General features: G+C 32.5%; 1 protein-coding gene across 1 annotated transcript; it reads left to right on the top strand.

Moving 5' to 3' along the window:
- The first annotated feature begins 3877 nt into the window (after window positions 1-3877).
- LOC114734912 (disease resistance protein RML1A-like) lies at window positions 3878-10089 on the top strand. The gene is made up of 5 exons (XM_028922558.1): window positions 3878-4424; window positions 6246-7284; window positions 7391-7693; window positions 7798-9325; window positions 9425-10089. The coding sequence occupies exons 1-5, from the start codon at window positions 3946-3948 to the stop codon at window positions 10087-10089; spliced, it is 4014 nt and encodes a 1337-aa protein (XP_028778391.1). The 5' UTR covers window positions 3878-3945.
- Window positions 10090-10553: the final 464 nt, after the last annotated feature.

Raw genomic sequence — 10553 nt, 5'->3', positions numbered from 1 at the left:
GATCCTCTCCACTACCTTTTCCATCCTCTTCCCCTCCACTACCTTTCTTTTCTCTTTACAACCATTGGATCAAAACTCTAATAGTCCAGATTTAATATTTTATAACATTTTATAAAAATAAATATTATGATAAAAAATAGATAAATAAATTTAAACTATTAAAATCTAATCTGAACAGTTGATAACTATAGACTGTTATTATAGAGTAAATTTTTTTAAAATTTTTTTATTACAATTGTAAACTGTTCAGACCAGATTTTAACAGTTTAAATTTATTTATTTATTTTTTAACAATATTATTTTTATAAGATTTTAAATCTGGACTATTGGAATTTTAATCCAATGGTTATGAAGAGAAAAGAATGGTAGTGGAGGGGAAGAGGATGGGAAGGCAGTGGAGAGAATCCAAATCCCTCTTTAACACGCTTTCAAACACAATCGACCGACCACCTCTAATAATTAAAACCCTGACACTACAATCGGTTGGTGAAAGCTGCAGAGAAGGAACAGCGTAATTATTATTCCTCCAAGCCACCCTAAAAAACAAGGGAGGAAAAAAATTTAAAAAAAAATAAAGACAGAAATGAGTTTTTCTTCATTTGGATGATGAGAGAAAAGCAGGAGGAAAGAAAAATAGAAGAGAAAATAGGATGCGGGGCTCTTGTTATTTTCTATCCAACTTTTCTCTCCATATATGGAGAGAAAATAAGAAGAAAACTCATATTCCTCATGTACTCTTCCCATACTAGATGCATAAACTCATATTTTGCCTTTAATGCAATTTTTTTATTTTATTTATGACTATTTTATTATTTAGCAAAATTATCTTACTATAGCCAAATTTTATAATAAATTTTATTATTTAACAATAATTTTAAATAATATATATTTTATTTATTTTCTTTTATTATATTTCATTTAAAAAAGCATCTATCTTTTTATTTTTTATTAAAAGTAACATTTTTTACTAAATTATTTGATTTTTAAATATAATAATATGATAATATATTTTTATCAATTAATTTTATTTCAAATTATTTGATAATATTAATGTTCATATAATTTTTTATTGTGATATTTAATTTACTTTTAAACATAATATATTTTGCTATATAGATAAAGATATTTTAGTCATTTATATATTTGCTCTTTTTTTTCTTCTATATTTTCTATCATTCATCTAAACAAGATGGGTAATAATTTTTTTTTAATTTTCTCTTCTCCTTATTTTCTCTCTGTTTTTTTTTTCCTCTCAACTTTTTTTCCCATGAAACAGAGCATAAGAGGAAGTTGCAGTGAAATGGCAAAGCAATTGCTATGAGCGCATCAACATCAACTTTTCAGCGTAGGCCACACATTTTGTCGGACCTTGGTTACGCAAAAGCTTTCTTTTTTTTTTTTTTTACTGGAAGAAGCTTTCATGAAAATTTTACTGGAAGAAGCTTTCATGAAAATGTAATTCTCCCGAAGACTTGACTTCATAATTAATGTGCCCAAAAAAATAACATATACTCCCTCCAATTTTCAATATAGGAGTTAGGTAATTTTATTAATTTTTTTATAAAAATATTTGTGGGTCTACCTAAATACTCTTTAATAATTTGTATTAAAAACCACCACATTGATAGAAATCTCCTCCTTTAATTATAAATTTAAAAGATAAAGTAAATTAAATTTTTATATTTAAAATTAAAATATTCTTTCAATTAAAATTAGATGCAGACTGATCTAGCAAATCAGTAGTTTTTCATATTTATCAATCCGTTTAGCACGCAAACCCATTTCAAATTAAATTGAACCAACAAAAAGAAACATAAAGCCAAGATAAGTAATGGGCAAAAACAACAAATAGAAGTCACTCTATGTAAAATCTGAAAAAAGATTGAAAGAAGGCCAAAACTAAAAGGGTGTGTTTCAAAAATTCACAAAAGTCATAATATTATATTATACTTAAATGGTGAATATGCCAAAATATCTATAAATTTTTACCCAAAATACACTCACCATTATAATCTTTTCGTAAGTGCAAAAGTAGATATAAACTTGCAAGACCATAGAAAAAAATGACATCACCGTTAAATTTGACTAATGACCATTATTTTTGTGGTGGGACTCACGCTACTGTTATGAAAGTATCAAAATACTTCTAATTAAAAAAAAAGTACAAAAATACTTATAAACTTCTAATTAAAGTGCATCAAATATCATATGTTTTTTCACATTTGTAAAAGTACCAATGACCATGCAAATAAATTAATTCTTCCAGTTTTAACAAAAAAACTCTCTTCAATTTTGGGAGTGTTTGGATAAAAACCAAATTATGGTTTTAAAAGTGTTTTTACAATTTATGAAATAAATATCTGAAAAAGTTTGCTTCGTTTTGTGAAAAAGTACTTTTTAAAAGTGATTTTAAGGGTTGCCAAATAGCCCCTTTATTCTCCTATGATAATGCTAATGATTTTATAGTTAATATATGTGTTTAGTCTTTTCAATTCACATCAACTTTTAATTTAGTCTCTTAAATATGGAAAGTATATTTTTAGTTACTAAATGTTAACAAAAAATACTAACTCAATGAATTTAAACGTTAACTTCACAAAAATACCCATAAACGTATAAATAAATCAATTATTTCAATTTTTTAAAAAAATAAATTTTATTATACTATTATACTTTTGCACCTCCACAAAGGTTATAGTAATTGATGCACTTTGAGTAAAAGTTTATAGATATTTTTGCATTTTCACCTTTCATATTAATTATAGTAACTGTGGTAATTATTCTTGTAGATGATCAGTCGGTGTTGGTGGGGCTTTTGCATTTTTGCTGTCTATTGGTTCTCAAAGCTTGTGCATTTTAATCTGGCAACTGGGTCTCTTACATATTCCAATTTATTTTGTTACAGTACAAGCAGCATCGAAAGATACTAGAACCCATCATTTTAATTGACCATATCACCACAAACAAATATTAGAACCTATCATTTAACACAATTTCAAACAGAATTGACCCTATCATTACTAACAATTACTCTATTCAGTTTTTGATATAAGAACTAGTTTGATGTTAAATTTAATACTATTTTAATATGTTTATCATATTTATTATTTTTTCAAACTAATTTATTTATATTATAAATTGATATATATAATCTAATATTCTATAAAAAAATATTTGAAGAATATCATGTCATGGTTATTATAATTAAATAATTTATTTATTTTTAATACATTCAAATTAGTAAGTGGTTTTTATATTGAAAAATAGAAGTCAGTAACAACAACGTCCCTAACACCAACATGTGAAAGTTGAGAGCAATTGAATTTTGATTGGAACGTTCCGCCTAGCTATGCTAAGTAGGGGGAAGCTGCCGAGAAGTAACAGAGCAATTGGCGTGAAGCACCGACATCGTCTTTTACGTACAAACGATATACATGCGAAAAAGTAACGCTCGTTACCATTGAGGGTACGACCTTTCCCTGTAATTCATCGTATGAGGGAGGGACAATGTTGTCATGATGTTTTTGGTCTATCTTGAAAAACCGAGAAGAATAATTATTATAGCATTCCACCCCGTTCTTATCAATAAAAGTGATAAATAGTCATACTACCTTATATCTCAAATATAAAAATTAATTAATTAATTTAAATAGATTAAAAAACTAATTAAATTAATTATTTATAATAAATAGTTGATTTTAATAGTTGTCCAAGTTTACTAATCCGAAAGATAAAAAAAAAGGTGGTGCGGTTAGGATGGGAATGAAATTTGTTAATTCAAATGTGAAAGGGGTAAAAGTATCAGTTGTCGTGTCATTTTGGCTCTGAAGACTTGAAAAAGTGAGTAAAGTCTAGCCGCTGCTATACATACTCCATCATCAGTTCACTTTTGCCATTTCTCAGCAAAGAAGACAGAGAGAGATCCGAGAGAGTAATCAGAATACCATGTTTGCCATAGCTTCCCCATCATCTTCTTCTTCTCCCAGGAAATATGATGTGTTTCTGAGTTTCAGAGGAGAGGACACTCGTAGATCCTTCACCAGCCATCTCCATACTGCATTGTGTGTCGGAGATATTAAGACATACATAGATTATGAGCTCCCAAAAGGCCATAAAATCTCCCAATCACTCATTGAAGCAATTCAGGATTCATCCATCGCTGTGGTGGTCTTCTCTCAAAACTATGCCACTTCAAAATGGTGTTTGGATGAGCTCCTTGAGATCCTTCGTTGCAAACAACATCAGGCACAGATTGTTGTTCCTATCTTCTACGAAATCGATCCATCTCATGTGCGTAATCAGAAAGGAACTTATGAGAAAGCATTCTCAGAACATTTAGAGAAAAACCCAGAGAAGGTGCACCAATGGAGACAAGCCCTTTCTCAAACTGCAAGTCTAGCAGGATGGGACTCCCGCAACTACAGGTCACTCTTCATTCTCTAATATGTCTCGATCTTTGAATCGCAGTTTCATTAGCAATTATGACTTGAGAATTTCATGCTTTTATTATTTCCTTTGATTGATCTTCGTCATCATAGAAATTGCTTTTTCGTGGCAAGTAATTAACTGGTCTGGTAGTGAGTATCTGATGTTTAAGGAACTTCTAGCATTCTTTATTCAAATTAATAAAAACCTTAAATTGTAACTAACTCTTTATTAAAATATAATAACTTTTTAATACTATTTTTATTTAATATATATATCTTTCAAAAAAAATCTTGATAATAAATAAAGGACAAAATAGTATATCCATACTAAAAATTTAATAAAGTGATTTATAAATAGGATAAAAATAATATTTTCTCTTTTATCAACAGCACCAGACGAGTGTAAAATTAATTTCTTTAATTTATTGGGGTTATATGAAGAAAATATTATTTAAACGGTGTCATCTCAAAATTGGATACATCGCCTCTAAGGTTGCTTTTTTGGCAACTGTGAATTTTATTTTTGATCAATTTTTCAGGTATATTTAGCATTTAGTCATTTTAGTAGTGTAATTTTACCACTAAAAAAATCAAGATGCTATGTGTATTGGAAAAATAAGATCACGAGTAAAGATTTTACTTGTTTTTTAAAAATAAATGTTCGACCCTTGTTTAATTAATTGTCATTATGAATATACGAATAACTCATATATAGTAGAGTAAATTATGTACACATTTCTTAACAGGGGTGATCATGAGGTTCTGTCCAGGAAAAAAAAATCCCGGTCGAGTCTGAAAGAAAAAGAAGAAACCCAAATGGGCAGGATCGAGTGTTGAATAAAGCATGTTGCTCTGCCCGTTTAACCCTGCTTGAATATATATATATATATATATATATGTAGTATATATAATGTAATATTAATATATGATATTATGATGTTTGGAACTAATGTGAATGTGAAATTTGGAAAGATTAAATGAAACAGAAGGAACGTGAAATTTCATATGTTCCGCAAGTTTGACAATTTTTCTGTGCTAGTATTGATTTTATTGTATCATATTACAAAACAAGTATAAATTATATTTTATCATCATTCACGTAAGTCCTAATTGAAGAACTCACACCCCACCTCTAAAGTTTCAAGCACCATTTGATATATTATATTTATATTTTTCTTTCACATTAGAATACAAATTACGAAATCAATTAAAACAACAAAAGTAATAAAGTTGATTTAAATTGTAGATTTTTTTTACATATAGACAAGGCATCACTATTTAGATAGGGAAGGCCACCCTACATCTAGCTCACTCTTACCCAACTCAAAATAGTTAGGGATTCTACGAGAAAGGTTAGGCAATTGGCTACAAAATGCAGCCTGTTTATTCTTGGCTGGGGCTCTACCCTACCCATGCGCCCCCTATTTCTTATGATCAAATGGAACTTGGACATATTTCTAAATTTCACAAAAATGATAGATTTCACAGCTTTTGTCTATAATTTTCAAAGTTATAAAAACTTATTCCCTGAAACAAACAGTCTCTATAATTATTCGCAAATGTCCTGTTTACCAGAGCAGAAATCGATGAAATCTAAATAGAATTCTACTTGATAATTTTGAAAACAGGGGAAATTAAAATATGCACACAATTTTGATAAAACTCTATATTATAAATTTGTCACTTATTAAATAATTATCTTACCATGTCACGGAAGAAAAAAACTTCCATCATTTAGTTGTGACTTTATTTAAACCATTCCTTCAGTTTCATTTGATGCATTAATACTTTCTTGAGTAATTCTTTTTCTTATAATAGGGATGAAGCAGAGCTCATTCAAAATATTGTGACGGACATAAAAAAAAAACTAAACCGTTGGTCCCCAACAACTGGATCAGAAGAAATTGTTGGAATTGATGAGAATTTGGATCATATTGAGTCATTGCTAGAAGAATCCTCAAGAATTGGGATTTGGGGGATGGGCGGGATAGGCAAAACAACAATGGCTAAGGTTGTATTTGACAAGCTCCGTTCTCGATTTGATAGTTGCTGCTTCTTGAAAAATTTTAGGGAAAAGTATAAAGAGTATGGGTTGGAATATGTACGTGACGAACTTTTTCGAGAACTAGATACATCTCTTGGAAGGCTCACTAGTAGAAAAGTTTTGATTGTACTTGATGATGTTAGCACCACACAGCAGTTAGATAAGTTGAAAAATGAAGTTCCTTGTTTGGGACATGGTAGTAAAGTCATCATAACAAGTAGAGATAAGCATGTGCTTAATGGAAGAGTTGAGAGAATACATGAGGCCAAGGCATTGAGCTACAACAATTCACTAAAGGTTTTCAACCTTAAAGCCTTCCGCAAAGATGGCTATAAAAGTGAATATGAAAAACTAGTTGAAAGAGCTCTTGCTTATGCCCAAGGCGTTCCATTAGCCTTAACCATTTTGGGTTCATTCCTTTATTCCAAAACTGTAAAAGAATGGAAAAGTGCATTGAGGAAATTAGAAAGGACACCCAATCAAGATGTTCAGGCTGTGTTAAAATTGAGCTATGATGGGCTTGATCATGAGGACAAACAGATATTTTTAGACATTGCTTGTTTTTTCAAAGGTGAATTAAGAAGATATGCAGAAGCAATGCTAGAGTACTGTTGTGGCTTTGACCCAAGCATTGGTTTGAGAACCCTTATGGATAAGGCGTTGATAAGTGTCAGTTGTGATGCAATATGGATGCATGATTTAATTCAATCAATGGCTTTTGACATTATTCATCAAGAGTGCATCACAAATCCTGGAGGACGTAGTCGACTATGGAAGCCTGATGAGATCTATGATGTTCTAAAAAATGATCGAGTAAGAAAAATATTTACCTTTCTAATTAGACATTTTGCAATTACTTAAATGAAATTGTTAACATAAAGTAATTTATTTACTTTCTTTTGGATTTTGTGCTGTTCAGGGAACTGATGCAATTCAAGCCATAAGTTTATATTTGCCTCAAATTAAAGATTTGGAATTGAGTGCTGATGTCTTTAGAAAGATGCTTAATTTAAGGTTTCTAAGATTCCATTATTCACATGGGCATGAAGGATCGCGTACTGTAAGTCTTCCTTCAGGGCTTGAGTCGTTGCCCAATTCATTAAGGTATCTTCAATGGGACAATTTTCCTTCCAAGAGTCTACCATTGTCATTTTATGCAGAGAAGCTAGTCGTACTTCGCATGCCAGATAGCCACCTTGAAAAGCCATGGGATGGCATCCAGGTAAACATACAATTAAAAGCTTTAATTTTTTTTTTTGGTTATAATTTAATTGAAATTTGAGACTCGTCCTTCCCGTGTAATATTTTTCTTTTTAATTGTTGCAGAACTTCGTGAATTTAAGGGAGATAGACCTTGCTGGGTCCAAGCAATTGATAGAGTTGCCAGATTTGTCAACAGCCCAAAAACTTGAACGGGTTGATCTGACAGATTGTGAAAGTTTACGGCATCTTCATCCATTAATTTTATCTCTCCCAAGATTGACAGATCTGAAACTTCGTCGCTGCCGAAACCTAAAAAGTTTGAAATGTGAGAGTCAATCAAAATCCCTCTTACACCTGGATGTCTATGGGTGCTCTAGTCTCAAGGAATTTTCATTCTCTTCAGACAAAATGAAGTATTTGAGTTTAGAAGGAACATGTGTCGAGATATTGGACTTTTCAAGTGGGCGTATGGAGAAACTCAAGAGGCTCTGTCTCAACGGCTCAACATTAAAGAATCTTCCGATCAATGACATCTGTTACATGAGATCTCTCGAGGAGCTTCATCTTTATGATTGTGGAGGAACAATTGACAAATCAAAGCTTCATGGCTTATTTGATGCTTTGCTATCTCTACAAACAATTGATTTGAGCGGGACATGCAAATTGACTGAACTTCCAAACAATATCAAGCATCTCTCAAGGCTACAACATCTTAACGTAAGTGGTTGCAAGGACCTTCAATCTTTTCCGGAGCTTCCTCCATCCATTGAAGTATTAGATGCCGGCAAATGCACATCATTGAAGACACTTCGATTCACTTCTCATATTGAATCTTCGTTGTCGATAGATGAAATAACGTCGGGTTCAACATTCTGTTCCTCAGTTAGCTGTCTCAAAAATCTTAGACAGCTTATTCTTAATGATTGTGAACAATTGTATGAAATCCCTGCTGGCATCAAGCATCTTTCAAATCTAGAAGAAATTGAGTTGAGAAATTGTAGAAGACTTCGTTCTCTGCCAGAGCTACCACCGTTCTTTTATAAAATTGATGCCGGAGGTTGCATATCATTGGAAACGCATGTTATGGAAAGTGCTTATTCCTCATTGAGACGACTAGTATGCACACGCAAAGAAGGTCGCATTTGCTACTGTGGAAGAAAAGCCCCAGAGTGGTTTACATTTAATCAGGTAAAACGGGCCTCTAGAGAGATAACTGTTGAGCTTCCTTTCTCCACCAGCGACGTAATTGGCTTCATTTCCTGCGCTGTTCTTTCTGTACACGGTCCCACTGAGTTTTTATGCGACTATGCTAATGGTCTTTGTCGGATCTCAACGCGCTTGGGAAAGATGAAAAATTCAGATTCGCGTCATGTTTTTCTGTGGTGTGACGATTGCTCGTTCGAGGGCTTCAATAACGAGAAGGGCGATCAAAACACCAATTATAGGCCAAAGGCGCCGTTTAAATTCAGTCTTCATGCAGAGAGTGGGGTTGCCGATGGTGTGATTGAAGAATGTGGAGTCTGGCCAATATTTGTCTCGGAATATTCCCACTTCATTCAACAAATGGAATTGCAGTCAAACTTGGATGCCCAAAAAGAGACTCGTCATGGTGCTGATGAGAATTCGTTTCATGGGATCCGAGAATATGCTAGTTTCTCCTTGAATTAAGGAAAATGTGGCAATTTTGAAGGAAGTATTATTCCAGAATGGTTTACTTATAAAGGCTCAACAATATGGTATCAATCTTCAGGAGCGTGGATCCGTGTTCGGTTTGCTCTAGATATTGACAACTTGATGGGTTTCATCTTCTGCTTTGTTATACCCCAGTTCGCCTCCAAAAAAAGGGACGAATTTCACTCATTATGTCTTTTCTATTTAGATGATGTCAGTCCATCGTCGTCAAGGGGTTATAATCTTGATAACTCTTTGACAGGTCCAACAGGATGGCACTATTCAATGGAAAAATTGAATTCAGATAACGTTTTTCGATGGTACGATCCGCACTACAGTGAACTCATACTACAGAAACTCCGAAAAAAGGGGAAAGGTCATGATGAGGAGCTTGAATTTTCATTTCTTTTGGGTGATCGTTATGATTGCAATCTTGAAGAGTGCTGGATCAAAGAATGTGGAGTTCGCCCAATATATGTCTCAGAGTTCTCAGAGTACACAAACTTCCTTCTTCAACCAAAAAAAAATAAAAATGAAAGGGGTATGAAAAGAAAGAGGCCTCAAAATATTGATGATGACCAGTACCAACTCCCTTCAACAAAGAAATTGAAGGAGTCTTCAATCATTCAATCTATTCCCCAGAATCCCGAGTCCAAGACTTCTCATGATGTCGATAAAGTGCTCCTCCTGCTGTCCCAATTGAATTTGGAATCTACAAAGGATCACAATCGCCGTAAGAAATAGATTACCTGGCTATAATCCATTACTTGATCGGTATGTATCTCTCTTTTACATTTCATCTATTAAATCTGACTTTGGTGCTTTTAAATAAAATATGCCGCTCTGTAATATATTTAATTCTATTGATAAGTTTGAATCCAATTATTTCCACTATTAGGATCTCAAATTGGCTTCTTACAATGGGTATATATCTCCAGAGAACTTCACTTATATGTTCCTTGATGCGGAAGTCCGTTACGGCATGACATAATAGGAAACTTGGTATGCATGGCCTAGCTTCATTACACACCATAATAAAAAAAGCATCAGTGAAGTGAAATCATCGACCAAAACTTGAGATGATTTAGATTTAGGATATCTTCTTGTAACTTTGTCCATTTAAAAAGTTGGCTTTCGTAAGTCCGATATATAGTCTGTTGGATTACACTTTGTTTACAATGGAGTTCGACTTCTGCAGTGAAGCTTTT

This window comes from Neltuma alba, unplaced genomic scaffold, assembly GCF_004799145.2.
Source record: "Neltuma alba isolate B1F8T4 unplaced genomic scaffold, ASM479914v2 tig00013158_pilon, whole genome shotgun sequence".
NCBI classification, from domain to species: Eukaryota; Viridiplantae; Streptophyta; class Magnoliopsida; order Fabales; family Fabaceae; genus Neltuma; species Neltuma alba.
The sequence above is the reverse complement of the archived record's forward strand: the minus strand, read 5'-3'. Positions and strand labels throughout refer to the sequence as shown.